This window comes from Argiope bruennichi, chromosome 9 (genome assembly GCF_947563725.1).
Source record: "Argiope bruennichi chromosome 9, qqArgBrue1.1, whole genome shotgun sequence".
Taxonomy (NCBI): Eukaryota; Metazoa; Arthropoda; class Arachnida; order Araneae; family Araneidae; genus Argiope; species Argiope bruennichi.
Window position 1 is genome coordinate 19,372,691 of NC_079159.1, and position 16,684 is coordinate 19,389,374.

Genomic DNA, 16,684 nt, shown 5'->3' on the forward strand with positions numbered 1-16,684 from the left:
ATGTCTTTTATAGTCAGAAACGTGACCTTTGTTATTCAAAAATGTTATTGATGCGATAAATTCCACTCAGAATTTCAGATGCAAATCTCTTCTCTGATCATTTAGATAAAATAAAAAAACATAAATTTTGATTGTCATCTCCAAGCTCGAATGAATTATTTTCGGTAAATATTAGCCGATTTTGGCGACCATCTGGTTCGTCAGTAGAAATACTCTCTAATATTTTCAGTTAATTATTTATGCAACTTGGTCACTTAATAGCTTCTTAGGCAAAATATTTTTAAGCTTCAAATAATTTGATAATCATGATTATATAGTATTTCATACTCTTATACAATCGTTACTATATTCAGTACATTGAACTATATATCTTTCTAATTTTTCGTCAGCTTTAGTAAGATTCAAATTTGAATTTGAAATGGAAGAGACAAAATTTCAATGAATATGAAATTTTTTTGCTGAAACCAAACATACTTTTTTTTAAAAATATGTCTACATAAAATTGAATTCTTCACCAATATAATCTCATGTGTACCATAGAATATTTTTTATATGTTTTATGCAATTTATCGAAGAAGTATTCAATAAAAATTTCTCTGGTTTATCATAACGTTCAGTTTTTAGTTTCACTTTTAAAAGGATTAAAATAAAATAAATAATAATAATTTCTTTTATTTTCATAAAATAACGTGCTTCGGAAGATAGTTAAGAAGTATAAATTTTATAAAGGGTATCGATTCTGTAAATCATATTCATTAAAATTATCTTGAAAATGTTTCCATCTTCTGCGATCAAGCCTTCCCGAGCTGCAAAGATTTAAATATCATTATTTAGGACAATCAACAATTTCATTATTTTAGATAATCGGGAAAAATCCAAATACTAACTGATGTATTTTCTTCAAAACGGCAGAAAGAGTGTCAGAAAATCATGTGTTTTTATAGAATAAAGAATTCTAATTTCATAATTCAGTCAGTTTGAATTGCAAATGTATAGATAGTGTAATAAACGACTTCTAAACGCAAACGCAAACACAAACACAATTCGAATTCTTATTTTTCTCAAAATTAAAAACGTAACAGCAGTTTCAAAAACAAAAAAATGGAGAGTTGAGTTGATCCAGCTATATAGAGAGAGTTGAGTTGTTTCAAAATATAATGTGAGTATCTCGTGTATAAGCAATAACTGTTTAACAATAAACTGTTTAACATAAAACAAAAATGAAGAGTTGAGTTGATCCAGCTATATAGAGAGAGTTGAGTTGTTACAAAATATAATGTGAGTATCTCGTGTATAAGCAATAACTGTTTAACGTCACAGCTGAATTATCTTTTACAATAGGAACCCTATTTATTTAAAATAATTGAGTCTTAAGAATATTTTATTAAATATGACTCACAGAAAACAGAGGTTCTGTAAAAAAAAATTTAAAATTAGTAATTCATCAGAAAATTTATTGATTCAAACTATATAAAATTTAGTTGTTTATTTCCTTTAAACCATTTTTATTATAGATATATGCGCCAATTAATATTTTAGAAATCAGCTTTTGTGCTCCGATTAAAGTGTATATGCTTCACTACATATGCTTTAAATAAAATTGAATTATTGAATTAATGATATAACTATTTTAAAACGTCACGGAAAACTTTTCTTGAATTTAGTTACATATTTTCACACAAACACGTGCTCTAAATTACAATTTCCTAAACTTATTTTGCCGTGAGAAATAATTTAATTTTTCAAATGGAGTTTTTGTAAAAGTGATGACAAAACACATTGTAAAATGGTTTAAATGAAGCGAGTTCGCAAATTGTACAGACTAAGTCTATGGCAAAGGATTCCGACGTGCTCTGCTTGGTTTAAGCCTTGGCATCTTTTTGGCAATGTTTTGCCAAAAAGATGCCATACCGAAATATATTTTTATAAAAATAAATAAAATTTTTGAATTTATCCCCCTTCCCTATTTTTTATGGTTAACATCTAATATTGATCTGAACACATATACAGCAGAAAACATCAAATCCTGAAACCTAAATTTCAGAAATATAAAAATTACAATTTATTAAAACTATTTTTTTGTGTGTGTTTCTTCTTAATATTAATTTCAAATAACTAAAAAAATTAGCTACGAAATCACATATTCCGTTAAAGCTTACATATTTATACGTTTTGGGCATTCAGTAATCATCTCCCCATATGTAGTTGATGGGAAAGTAACAAACGTTCAGCAACAAGTCTCAATGACTGCATAAATTATCTAATAAAGGCACGAAAATCATAGAAAAATAATAATTATTAAATTGCTGCATCATATGTTGAGTAATTACTTTCATTTAGTTTTTATACTTCTGTGCATAAACAATATTAGTTGCTTGTATTACTAGTATTATTAGTAATATTTATTATTATTAATAATAATTAGTATTAGTAGTATCACTAGTAATATTTAGAGAAACCAATTATATTAATAAAAATTAGATCGTGTTGATATTCACTCGTATCTTCCATAAAACTAATGAAAGGTACAAGGTTTGAGCCAAATAAGCGAAAACTACACTATTATGAGTGCAAAACATTGCCAAAAAGATGCCAAGGCTCAAACCAATCAGAGCACGTCGGTATCCTTTGCCATAGACTTAGTCTGTACAATGAAACGCTTTTTTACGCAGGTAAAAGTTAACCTTCCCCATACACTTGTCTAAAAATGAAACGTGCTCATGCAAGCTAAGCTTCATTTTCATTTTGCGCGAAACAGTTTGTAGAAAAATATAATTAAAATATTTTTTAAAAAAATCATTAAAATGGAAATTTAATTAAGAAGTTAAAACATTGTGTTTTTTTTTGTTTTGTTTTTTTGAATTTTGAGATGATAATGAAATTAGTTTTCTCCTGTGACATTTTCAGAAGTTACAGCGGATAAACACTAACATTTTGCCTAATTTTTAATTAGTTTTTTTTTTTTTTTTTTTTTGAAAAAAATCGTTCCGAGGTGCGCATTTTCATCTTCTAAAATATAATGTCGTCAAACCATCTGCCTGTAGAGGCGGCAACACGTACACACCCATATTCATCTTTATTATAAGTAAATATAAAGATTTATTAAGCATTTATTAATAAAAATTATCACTTTTTTTTATGACGAAGTCAAACAAGGAAAGCATTTTATGAATTGGACTATTCGGAAAAATATTTCGAGAAATTCATTACTAAGTTAAAAAAATTAGAAAAATATGATGCTTGAGAAGATTAAATGAAAGGAAAACGCATAAGGCATGAAATCATCCAAACGAATACCAGTTTAATTTAATTATATTACAGTCTTGTTTCTGAAGAGTTTTGGGCCTTGATTAAATGACAAAAACATACTTGAACTGTCTGAACTTCTCAATGAAAACGTTTAATTCTGCTTGAGGACTCAAAAGAAGTTACTTGAGATTTAGGACTCCGGAACCAGTTGCTTTTTTTATAAGTTTCAGGGTGACTATTGCAACTGTAATCGTAATATATTCGTTAGAATTTTTAATTTTTGTTAAAGATTCATAACAGAACCTTTTGCAACTATATCTTTTACTTTTAAAAATTCATTACATTTAGAAAATAAAATTTCCTTCGAGTAATATTTGTGTCGCATACAGGACTTATTTTGTTGAGATCTCGATACAAAAAAATGGCCTTTGCACAATAATATTTTCTAAAATTAATCAGGAAAAAAATAGAATGACTGGTTTTCAAAAAAAATTCAACACAAATTTTGCAAATGCCTTTGTTAATGAGCATATGCTTCACAACAAGTAACTATGTACCCAATATGGCAATTCTAGACCCAATTATCTGTCCAAGCAAACAGAAGAAATTCTAGAAGAGCTCTTTTGTTTGCTTGCCCATATTGCTCCTTTGCTAAAGCCCATATTGCTTCAAGCACTACGGATAGTAATATAAAAATAGTACTCTAATACTTTATTAACATTATCGCTCTGAGATTTAGCTTTAAATATGATTATTGCAAGTAAAAAAGCATTGTTGAAAATAAATTCTTCTTAGGAAAAATGCTTAGAATTTTCTTTATAAATACATAGTATATTCATAGTTGCTTTGGCTTATGTTATTGAGATGGTCACCCAAAACAGGCCTCTAAATTTACATCCGGATATGCTACCGGATTAAAGGGTGAGAAGAATGGAAGTTATAAAACCGGTTTTTTCTGCATGAATAAAATGAATTTGCCTAGTGAGGAAAAGTTTTAATTTAAAAGTCGTTGGTTTAATCCTATTTATAAAATAAATTAGAAAATAGAAATTGTAGAAATAGTTTAATCAGATCGAGAAAAATTTTAAAAAGTGCAAATTAAAAAAAAATTATTTTTTAATTGTACTGAAATTTTTAGAAATCCGCTTAGGTATGCGTTATATAAAATGAGACAACAGGCCAAATTTTGAGTTCAGCATCAGCATTTTTTCTAAAAAATTCAATTTTTGTAAAAAATTACTATTGTCTGTCTAAAATTGTACTTTCCTTTTAGAAAGAATTCGAGAACAGAAAAATAAAACTGCTCTTCTAAAAATGATATTTTACGATTTCAAAAGGCAAGTAATGATCAATTTTTACAAAAAAAGGAAAGCAAAATTTGAAGCTAACATGTTATGTCAAATCTTAAGCCTGAATTAATTTTCGATGACCATTACACTCTTGAACAATACTGTTTAATGTTTTATTTGAATGGAGAAATATTTATAGGGACTTTTTTGTCGTCCCAGTTTTTTTAAAGAAAGACAATTCTTTTCAAGATATCGAATGGATTTGCATTTACTAGTACTATGTATTTTACTAGTAATATTCTTCTGTATATGCCTGATTCCGAAAATTTTACCTACCCTATTAAATATAAAAAAATTAAAAAATGATTTTCCAAATTCGCACTTTTTAAAATTTAAACCTGATTTAATTATGCAAAAGCCAAATTTCATAATTTGTTTTATATTTCTGTTTAGGACCTATAATATTTCATATAAAGTTTTCCTCTCAAACTAAAAGCTTTCTATTTAACAGCGATAAGACTTCCACCTTTTCATCCTCTTACCCGAGTGCAAAATTAGAGGTGTATTTTGGATGACAGATTCAACATCACGAGCATATATTGTAAAATTGCTGTTAAATATTTTTCCCATGTTTTCCTTTTTATTTTGACAATTTACAAGATTAATATGCTTCCCTAAATTGCTAAACTCAGAAAGTATTAATTCTTCTTTTTCGTAATGAGTGACTGGCAAAAAACGAATTACTCGAGGTTCGTACGCTTGATACGCTTGCTGTAGTTGTTCTCACATGGTATGGATTTGCATATTTCTGGATCGTCTTAATGAAATCTGCTTCCTTCAATTCATAAACAATTCACGAGAACATGGTTTCAAGTGAAAATTCAAAACATCCAGGATCGACTCAAACAATAATGAGTATTTATATTCCCATGGTGCAAACTGTGATAATTATCACGTTAATATCATAGAAGTATCAAAAAACGTATTGATTAAAATTTGGTTGTCTTTTTAAAATGATTTATTCCATAATAGAAATAAATAATCCTACCAGCTTCAAATGTCAATAAAATATAATTACACTAGGTTATACCTTATTATATGACGTATGTTCAAATATATTAAATAATTGAAAGTTTATTGTTCTTAATATATGCAAAAGTGTAATTAGTTATATACTTACCATTTAAGTATATTAGATACGATACAAGAAATTCCAAAGATTAATGATATTTTACTACGCGGATAAATAGATGCATGTAAAGAGAAGAATTAGATGCAAATGTGAAAATTATATTTAACCGATATATTTTCAAATAAATATTACTCCTAGTGATGAGGCACTTATTGAGATAACATACGTAGATACACCAAAGGAATAAAATTGTCAAAGCATTATCAATCCGTGTTGATATTCAAACCTTTTACGTTGCTTATGATTTCAAGTTGAAGATTCATAGGTTCTTCATCATGAAAGTTATAAAAGCAAATAAAATGATTTATCTCATTTGAAAAGAAACATAAAAAGATATTCTTATATTACATTTATAAAAATTTCAAAATAATGATTATCAAACTCTCTAATATAAAATAAAAAAATATTTGTTTTATTGATTTTTATCTCTTATCCATATAGTTTTTTTAATACTACAATCTATATACGTTGTAGTTCTGATAACTGTATGCATTGAGTTTTACATTTGCATAAATTAAATTCCTGCCATCCGAGAACATTGTTTTGGAATGAGAAACAGGAAAAAAATTAAAAATCATATCTAAATAAGTCAGTTGGAAATGGATATCAAAGCTCAAATCATTTTGAGATACACTTAAAAGCTGTACTACACGTTTTTATCTGACAATAATAATAGAATAATGTCACGTTTTTTTAAAAATTTGAATACGTATCTGATTTTGATGCAAGTCAAAAAATTTAATTGGAAGCACAAATAATCAATTACGTCACATGAATATGTAAACCAAATTTTGAGTTGGAATGAATATGAAATGTAGCTAACCAGCTGCTAACAAGAATGTTTAATATTTTCTTAAGTAAGAGAATATCATATACAGACAATCATATGCATCTACAGATAAAGGTAAACTCTTTAAAACTATTTCAGTAAATAAGTCTTTAATTAACAAACTTCCTATATGGTGAATTTAATTTCTTGAATATTACAACATTTATTACACGATTAAAATATTGATGCGATTTTAATTCATATAATATATTTTTCATGTTTTCATTTCGTTCTTAAAATTAAATTAAATGGAATTTATTCATAATATAAAATTAGAGCAGAAGACATTTATTTTAATCAATATTATAAACGTCATATTTATAGAATTCTCTAAAGTATTTTTGGAATATTTTCTAGATTCAATTTCATCCTCAACCTTATACATTTGGATACTCTGTTAAAGATCATCACTGTGAATAGCAGAGACACGAAACATTCAACGAACACAGGGCTGTAGTAGGGAGCTATGGATTCACAGACGACAGAGAAATTTCCAGTCAGGTCAATTATGCTGCTGACCTGCATTCTGCTGCTGACTCATTTCTAAAAATTCATGTCTCTCAAATGATTTCTCATGGAGTTATGGCAAAAAAGCAGCTGTTGCTTAAGTTTTGCACACCAGTGTAGTATAGTCTCATACAGTATAGAAATTATGTCTCTATAATTTTATTTATGTTTGTACTCTATATAAGAACTATAGATTCGCTAGAACTGTATATAAATAAGAATATAACTTTTTACAATTGTACGAATGTCTTTTCTACATTCTCCGATGTTCCATAAGAAAATTAATATTATTTTTATTAAAATAAAGAACGAATTGAATTTATTATCAAAATGTATCAACAAACATGTGTACTTTTCGCCATAATCCCAATGAATATTCCTTCAGGCATTTGTCACATCCTTGGATTACGCCTCCAGTCTCCTGTTCAAAGAGAGTTGTAGCCAGTGAAGTGAGACGGGCTTAACGTTGCTTTGTAACTTCCCGTTACTCTGGAAGCTTTGATTTCCTAATCAAATTTTCACTTCAGTGAAGAGATGAATATCTCTCAGCTTTATGTTAAAACTTAAGTAAGTAATTCTTGTTACTTACTTTAGCTCTTGTTATTCTTTATTATGCAGATTAAGTAAGTACCATAGGTAAATTCTTTCCATTTAATTTGCTTGAAAAGCGTAAACAGTTAAGAAACGAGCTCGACTCGAAGAAATTGCACGCCTTATATTAATCAACAACCTGTATTCTAGGCTGTAATTAATCAATCTTTATTTTTAAACTGCCGTTTAATCAATTTTCATTACTCATTTAAAACGTTTTGAGGGTCACTTTGATTTCTTGCCCATTTAAATTATAGGCTTATAAAAATGAAGTTAAAATTTTGTTCCTCTTTGTATCCCATCTCCTCTAAACAATTTGCCATATATTAATTCATTTGAATCTACTGCATAAATTATAAAAAACTATTTTCTTTTAAGCATTGATTTTTTTTTCTTTTACCAAAAACTTTCTTTTGAAAGAAAATGGCTTAGAAATTCAAGAGAAAATATACTTCCAAATTAGGAAGCATTAGAGTAGCTAAATCCACTTTGTCTTCTACTCAAATGTGAAAATTTTGTTATTGAACCTATTTTTGAAGTTACCAAAACGAAAAAAATTAAACTCAAGTGAAAAGTTTAAATAATTTTTTATTAATAATCTATCTTTTTAAGCTTAAGATTGCTCCAAATTTCCTGAAAAATAGTACATCGAAAAAAGAAAGGCTATAAAATATTAAATGCATACTTTATTTTTTTGTATTAAATGAAAAATCATGTGTAAATTTAAAATAAATCCAAAACTATGAATTTTCTTTAACGAGAATTCATCTGCAACTGATCTAAATTAAAAATTTCTGGCAGAAACCTCTTGACTTTGAAAAAATGAAATGTAAAAAAAAAAAAAAATATTAATTGTTAATGGGAACCAAATGGTTAAGGATTTGTATTTTTCTAGAATGAAAAATATCATTCATTATCAAATTACAAAATTCTTCTAATTGTTATGAAAAGTCTTTAATTCTACCCAGCAATGGTATTTTTATTGCAATCTCAGATTCATATATTCTTTATGTTTCTTTGCAATCAAAATATTTTTTTTATTCTTAAATCAGATGAAGAATTTGAAATTCTAGAAGGGACGCAATTCATAAATTATTCAAAAAAAGGTATTATATGACGAGGTTAGAGCTACTTTTCAATACCTTAAAGATACACTTCAGCGGAGAATTTTTTTAAAAAAATTGATTTCGAGATTTCATAACATTTTTGAGTAAGAATCATAGATTAAAAATTAAATGTTAAAAGATAGTCAAATTAAAAAAAATTAGTAATGTACAACATTCATATAATTGTTTTTTTTAAACATTTTTGTACGATTATGAAAACCTGTTTTTGAAAACCCCTAGTATTTACAAATGTTTTCCCTTACAAACCAAAATATATTAAATTTATTTTTCATTCTGATGAATTCATAATACCGGTACAATCAATGTACATTGGAAATTATACATAACAGTAGAAATTCAATACAGTTATAAATGCTCAATGTGAGCCAATTTTTATTCTACCCCTATTAACTAAAGCTTACTTTGAAAGTGCCATACATAACATGCTTTGAAAAAAGCGCATGATGAATTATTGTATTGCTTAGATTATTTCTTTCTTTCTTCTAGAGGAGTTCACACTGTATACATTTGTGAATAAGTGGGTATTAATGACGTTCCAAAAGCTAGATCGTTCTGCTTACAGCTACCCAGTTTATCACATGCATACCTGAAGGTCAAAAATGTACAATTGGAGTAAATTTTGGAAATTTCGATAAATTAAAAATTAAACTGAATCCTACGATAACTTTTACTTTACGATAACTTAAAAATACTTCAAATTTTTGCTGAACTTTATCAGCTTTTAAAAATATTTTTTTTGCCTGATTTCCAACAATAAATTACATCGCTGACCTAAAGTTCAAAAGTTCGCGGGATCGTTTTCCATTACAAGTAACACAAGAATAAGGTTTCTGATTAATATCTGAGTAGTTTGCGAGATGTAAAAATAAAGTTACAGTATCGCAAAATTTAGGAGATTGAAGGACCGGATATTTAAATTTTTAAAAACACAATGATGTGTTTTAAATGGATTGATCTCGCTAGAAATCTTGCAAATTTAGGAGAAATCGCAAAATTTAGGAGATTGAAGGACCGGATATTTAAATTTTTAAAAACACAATGATGTGTTTTAAATGGATTGATCTCACTTGATCACTTGGATTGATCTCGTTTGAAAAGGGTCATCCGCACAATAAACAGAACATGTGCAAGAGACAATTAAAATCACATGGGTTTCAGGTGCGAAAATTTGGAAGAATCATGGTTATCAAATTATATCTACATAGTTTAAAGATAATTAAATGTAACCAATATTCCCAGTGAACCAGCGGTTTGACAAAAGCAAAAAAGTTTTTAAATAAAAAGAAAGGACCATATTATTGCAACTAATACAGAATGAGTTATGGAAATTTGAATATTTAATGTAAAATAGCTCAATTTATGCAATTAAATGGACCATCTCAAATGGAATACGCGAATAAGGATCACGAATTTACCCAAGACTAACTGGCCTAATATTATGAAAATGTTGATTATTCTAAAATTATAACATTCAGAACTTCATAATTTGAGCAGATTTGATTTTAGAAGATGGAATTTTTATTTTTATTTTTTTATTTGAAAGTAAGAATATCAAGAATATATCCCTGAATGTGATTCTTTAGGACAAAAGTACTAAATTAAGTTTTGACTTCAAAAATTTTTCCCAAAATATATTTATTGATTAAAACAATATAAAATATAACTATTTAGGTCATTTAAATCCTTTTAAAAAATTAAAAACTGAAATTCATTATGAATCAGATAAATTATTCTCTAACATACATGAGACTTCAATGTCAAATGATTCTGTTTTCTGTATTCATATTTAAAAAAAATAAAAGTTGCGTGATTTCAGGAAGTTTTCAAAAACTTGAAATTTAATCAGATCCATTTAATTTGAAGTTTAAATTTTACGAAAGGTGACAGACAGGTAGAGAAAGGCATTGTACTGTAAGCAGAAGGCTCAAGGCTTCTATAGTAGAATGAATTATCTGACTGTCAAAGTTTGAACTTTAAAAAATTTTGCCAAAAAAACTATTAAGAGACCAAGTTACATAAAATATTTAATAGAAAATTTTTGTGGGTGACCAGCTTGACACCAAAGACGGTTAGTTAAAAATTAAATGTTCTCATGCAAAATTTATTCTCTAATGCATTTTCAATTGCTGAATATAATTTTTATTCCAATAGAATATAAGATTATTTAGAATATTTAATTGTAATATAGATAAAATAATTTTTTCAATTATTTATATTTGTTATGTGACTAATTCTGCAGATAGTTTATAATTATTTTTTTAAAATTTATATTGGTTAAACAGGAATGCGTAAAATATATGGTAAGGATTTTAATTCCAATATTTAAAAAGTTGAATAGTAACTTAGGGAATATTGTATTTTTTCCCTATGAATTCTTTCATGTGGCTTTAAATAGTTTTCTGCTTACAATACTAAGAAAGCATACATTCAGGATAAAGTTGTAATTTTATTAAATAACGTTTGTATCACATGACATTAAAATAATAATAGATTAATCTTTAATCAATATTTCAATAACATTTGGATAGACGTATTAAAAATTCAACAAAATTCCATCCTCGTAGAAAATTAAGAGAACTAATTATTTAAACAATAAATTCAGCTAAATTCAGTTCTTCATCTGCCTATTGATAAGGATATATATGAAAATGCTGTAAGGATATACTTGAATGTTTCGCTGAGTGTTCATTTCAATCTTACTCCAGTCGTTTTATTATGATTCTGTATTATGCCTATGGAAATTCATAATCAAATACAATCAAAATTTTGAAGAAAAAAAATTCATGATTACAAATTTTGAATTTCCTTCATTGAGTAGATGTTTTTTGTCGAAAACTCCTTCCATGAAAAAAAAAAAAATGATATAAATTTGGAATAGCACTATGCAAAATTTTTACATGATTATACTGCTTTTTTATGTGATTATTTCATTAGTTAAGCATCTAGAATGAGGTATAAAAGCAGCAGATATCAAAAAAATATTATTCATATTTCTTTATTACAATTCTAAATTATTCATATTTCTTAAGACAATTCTAAATGTTTCGTTGAATTATTTTCTTGATTGTACATTTACTATAAATGATTTCACATTTAAATTAAATAAATGAATAGAGTCAAAACTTTATTATATGAGAAAATTGAGTATTATTATTAGTGGTTGATTCTATGTTATATTATTTAATAAAAACGAAGGCAAATTTATCCTTAGCGAAAAGAATTATAAGACTATATAATTTCATTTCCTATTACCTAATGCAAAGGAGCATATTTAATGCATAATTTGATACGTGATCTTTATTTGTAAAGCATTTTAAATTTTTAATCATTTTTTGAAAAAAAAATTTTGTTGCAAACACATAATAAATCAAAAAAATTGTATTAAAATTTATTGCCTGGTTCAGAAGTGCGATATAACGATGTGGAGATGACAAACATTTTGATATAAAATATCGATATGATACGATAAATTTTTTCACATCAAAATTGATTTTAAAATCAATTACTTTCAATTGAGAATTAAAAATAATTTTTTATGCGATCAAATTCATAATCTTAAGAATTCTTCAATATATTTTCTATTAAATATTTCAATAACAAATAAAAATATTTATTTGGATTCCTTCCTAATCTCTGTTTATCTTCTTTATATTGGCTTCGAAAAAGCAAGTAAAAAATGTTGCTAAAAATGAATTTATGGTTAAACAAATTGATATTGTACAAAATTTATCCAAATTCATGAAAAAATTTATCCAATTCATGAAAAAAAATACGCCAGTATGCATTCAATTCAGTTTTATTCTTCTTTAATACAAATTCAGAAGAAAATAACAACATAAATGCTTTTCACAAAAATCGTTTAAAGAAAAGAGAAGCAAAGGAAAGAGTAATACTGCATTGTTTCAAAAAGGGAAAGGAAAGTTTAATTTTGATAGCAAAATGATAAATTTCAAAAAATTAAGAATGTCAAAAGAAACTGAGATTCAGAAATTTTCAGGCATCAATCTTCACATTTTCAAATTCAATCTCATCAAGAATTTAAGCATAGAGATTTCCGTAACTGCCCAAAAGACCAGTGTATCCCAAAGCACTTCCATAGCCATATCCAAGACCAAATCTGTTGTATGCCAAACCATATGGATTCAATCCATAATCGTAACCGAGGGCTGGATTATAGGAAGGAACTGTAGCAGCTACACCACGAGCAAGAAGACCGTCAGAGACAATACCAGCAGCGAGTGGTGCGTTGCGGACGACTGCTGGTTCATTGGTGTGTACATTAGCCCTAAGTCCGGCGTGGTCAGCGACGTAATGGACTTGTCGTCCAATTCCACTGGCATCGAGGTAACCGTAGCGACCTGCAACTGCACCTCCGTGGTCTCGAGCTACTTCGACGTGTTCGTGACGATGAGGTTCCCTGACGTAGTATCCGGCTTGATAAGGACGAGCATAAGGATAAGCCTGGAAATAAGATCATAGAAAGGTTAGAAATTATTCATATAAATTTAGAAGAGTTTTAGTTTTCGAGAATAATACTCTGAGAATGATTTAATAATGAATTTTTCATTTCAGGGCATTCTAGGGCATCTTCCAAAAGATATATTATATACTTACTCGTTTCTTTGTCGAAATATTTTAAATGGAATTGAATGAAATATAAAAAAAGAACTGAAGGAAAATACTTGAGGATTTTTCTTGCATTGTGACATAGGCCTTTTTCATATATTTAGTTAATCTCCTTTTGTAGAAATTCATAAATTTATAAAATTTACTCTCAAATCTTTGTCAGTCCTATTTTCCCTTAGAACCTTTCTGAGGAAACTTACCTTTGTCATACTTTTTTTGAAAATGCGTTTGTGTATTATTTTCAGGCAAGAAGTAAAAACATAAATTAGTGTACTTTTTGCAGTATGGATTACTTTATGCACTACTGAAATGAGTTCTTTTGTGGGAAATAATTCATTAATTGTATTGAGTAAGACTTACAGATGCTGTTTTACTTTTTATTGTTGTTTAAACAAAACTTTCAAACATTGTTTATTATAAAATCCTGAATGCGTTTTCATTTATTTTTAGATTTATTTTTAAAAAAATATTGTTAAGGATTTTAAATTTGTTGTGTAAGCTAGTTGAATTATTTGCTTTAATAATATGACAATTGATAGAAACATTAAGGCTAATATCAATTCAAATATATATTTTTCTCAAACAAGGCTCTATAAAACTTGAAATATTTAACAAAAAATTCATACATATTGAAATAAAAAAATTCATACATATTGACACAGTTTTAAATTCAGAAATTTTTCTTAGCCAAAAAGTATTTCTGAAAAGTAAAATATAAGAAAAATATTTAGAGAGCAAATGGATACTACTATTTAAAACAAATCTGCTATTAATTCAAAACCATTGTTTAAGAAAAAGAAAAATAATCATACTGTAACTCTAATACCAAACTGAAGACACGCTGTTCAAAAAATAGAAGAGTACCATTTTCGAATCCTTCAAATGAATTATAGGCTGAAGATATCTTCTCGTTTTTACAAAGACATGTTCAAGTCTTTGAAGCAATTTTGATTTCTTCTTCAAGTTTTGACAGCATGCAAGACATTTTTTTTAAAGAAAAGAAAGCAAGTACTTTGCTTGGGAGATAATGAATGCCTTTAAAATATGTGGCAGATGAAATTTATATGCTTTTAAATCGTTCAGGCCTCGCTCCTGCATGAAAGGAACAAATTTGTTTTATTTGTGTCATAAATTCCTGCCAGAGAAAAAAGAGCAACCCAATGCTCTTTGAAACCCCTATTTCTATATTTTGAGCTTTGTAGAGTTTGAATAATTCTCATCAAAAAAGAAGATCAGTCAGTCATCATTAAAGTTTTAGAAATAAGTATCAAAATAAGAGTGTAAAAAAAAGACATATTTTGATCAACTTTAGAATCGCCATTCGCTCCTGTAGTAGACCAATTTTGATCAATTATTTACAAATCTTCAGTCTCTTTTGAGAATGTTTTTTCCCCTTAAATTGTACAGCATTAATTGATTCTTGTCAGAGAATTCAGTGTCCGAGAACGAAAAGCAACCAGTGTTCTTATTGAAACATATTCTTTCGAATTGTAAATTGTAAAGGTTCGTCAGTTTAATTCTCCCAAGAGAAATAAGACCGACCAATAATATTTGAATGTTTTTACATTTTTCTAATTTAAGATTTGCGAAGTTTGAATTATTCTCACCATAGAAAGAAGATCAATTAGCGATCATTAAAAGTTTAGAAATAATTATAGATGTGAGTTGATACGAAAACGTATTTGGGAAAACTTTGGAATTCGTCACCATCTCTAGTAACGGATCAGTTTTGAACAAGTTTGCAGTCTCTTTAGGAGTGTGCATCTTAACTGTAAGCTGTAATAAAACTGTTTTACTTGAAAATCCTTAAACTTTATATTTTGTGAATAATTCAATAGCCAAGATCTAAATTAAATTTCAAATATTTTTTTTATAAAAATATAATTAGGTATTAAACAAAAAAAATTCATAAATACAATGTTTTGTTCAAGATAATTTAAAGCAGCTCGGTCAAGACGTTACACCATATATGAGTTAGAATTATTTCCTTTAAGAATAATAAAATATTTTGTTAATAAAATAATTTTAGAAAAAAATTATATTATCATTTCAGTATCTATATTGAAAATGTTATACTCACATTGTAGAGGAGTTGACTGGCCTGGCTGAGAGAAATGCAAGCTAATACAGTTAAAAGAAACATCTGAAAACGAATAATTCCGTGAGTATTTTATTTGCATTAATAAATAAGTAGAAGTTATTAATTAAATATTTTGCTTTAACGTTATTAAAGTGAAGGTTTTATATTTCTAACAACATTCAAATCCGAAATTAAAGATGGATGCATTACTTCCAGCTATATATGTATATAATAATCGGTCAATAATATGGTAATCGCATTAATAATGAAGTAAAAAATAAGACTGTCATAATGCAAATTTTTCATTATAATATCTATGTTACATCTTGCTGAAAAAAACAATATATCTAGTTCAAAAAACACGGGAAATAATTCAAATATATTGCGCAACTATATTGTTTTCATGCAAAAAACACTAATAGAAATAATACCATTAATAATAATTCACTAAAAAAATTGTCTTAAGGAGATGCGAATGTTTATTTCTAAATAAATCAACATGATAATGTTTTAGGTTTAATTGTCTACCTTTATTTTATTTTTTAAATTAACTCTTAATTATTTGGCAATAATAATGAGCACAAAAAATATTTTAATATTATCATAGTATTCTATAATGTATGAATGTAGTGATTAAAACTGTGAAAAAATATTGTTGTAGATATACTTATTAAAATGCAATGTAATTATTAAATGTAAATTTTAAAATGTATGAAAAATTAAAAAAAAATAAGTAACATAAAAAATATTTTTAAAAATATACCAAAGCAAATTTTGTGCAATAGTTATTGTATAAAAGCAATGGTATTTTAAGGAACTTGAAGCAAAAATCCATTTACAATTTTTGCAACTTAGGTAATAACTAACTCCTATTACCTAAAATGGAAAGATGTGACAAATTTATTGTCATATCTTTCCATTTCCAGTTTCCAAATAATATGCTACTCTCGAAGCACTATCTGTTAAAAGAAAAAGAACTATTACAATGAATTCATTTAAGGTATTGGAAATAAATTTTTTACGACCTAAAATCACAATTTACTCTATATATTGTCTGTTTAATGTTTTCCAAGGAAACGTTTTACAATTATAATAAATTTTAAATTCTCAATTTTAGTAAGAAATCAGTGAAAGATTGATTTATACTTACGTTTAATGTTGTTACTTTCTTCTGAAAGGCAAACTGCTTCGTCG

At 27.0% G+C, this 16,684-nt stretch overlaps 1 protein-coding gene across 1 annotated transcript; it reads right to left on the reverse strand.

The window, feature by feature from the left end:
- Nucleotides 1-12,666: 12,666 nt before the first annotated feature.
- LOC129985253 (adult-specific rigid cuticular protein 15.7-like) lies at nucleotides 12,667-16,684 on the reverse strand. Its single transcript, XM_056095211.1, has 3 exons — nucleotides 16,641-16,684; nucleotides 15,491-15,553; nucleotides 12,667-13,245 (listed from the first exon to the last, which is right to left on the reverse strand). The coding sequence occupies exons 2-3, from the start codon at nucleotides 15,551-15,553 to the stop codon at nucleotides 12,823-12,825; spliced, it is 486 nt and encodes a 161-aa protein (XP_055951186.1). The 5' UTR covers nucleotides 16,641-16,684; the 3' UTR covers nucleotides 12,667-12,822.

Excerpts from the sequence above, each read along its gene's own strand:
- LOC129985253 (XM_056095211.1), bottom strand. The coding sequence starts at position 15,553 with ATGTTTCTTTTAACTGTATTAGCTTGCATTTCTCTCAGCCAGGCCAGT. Across the intron at positions 13,246-15,490 it reads CCAGTCAACTCCTCTACAAT|GCTTATCCTTATGCTCGTCC; the intron begins GTGAGTATAACA and ends TCTTATTTCCAG.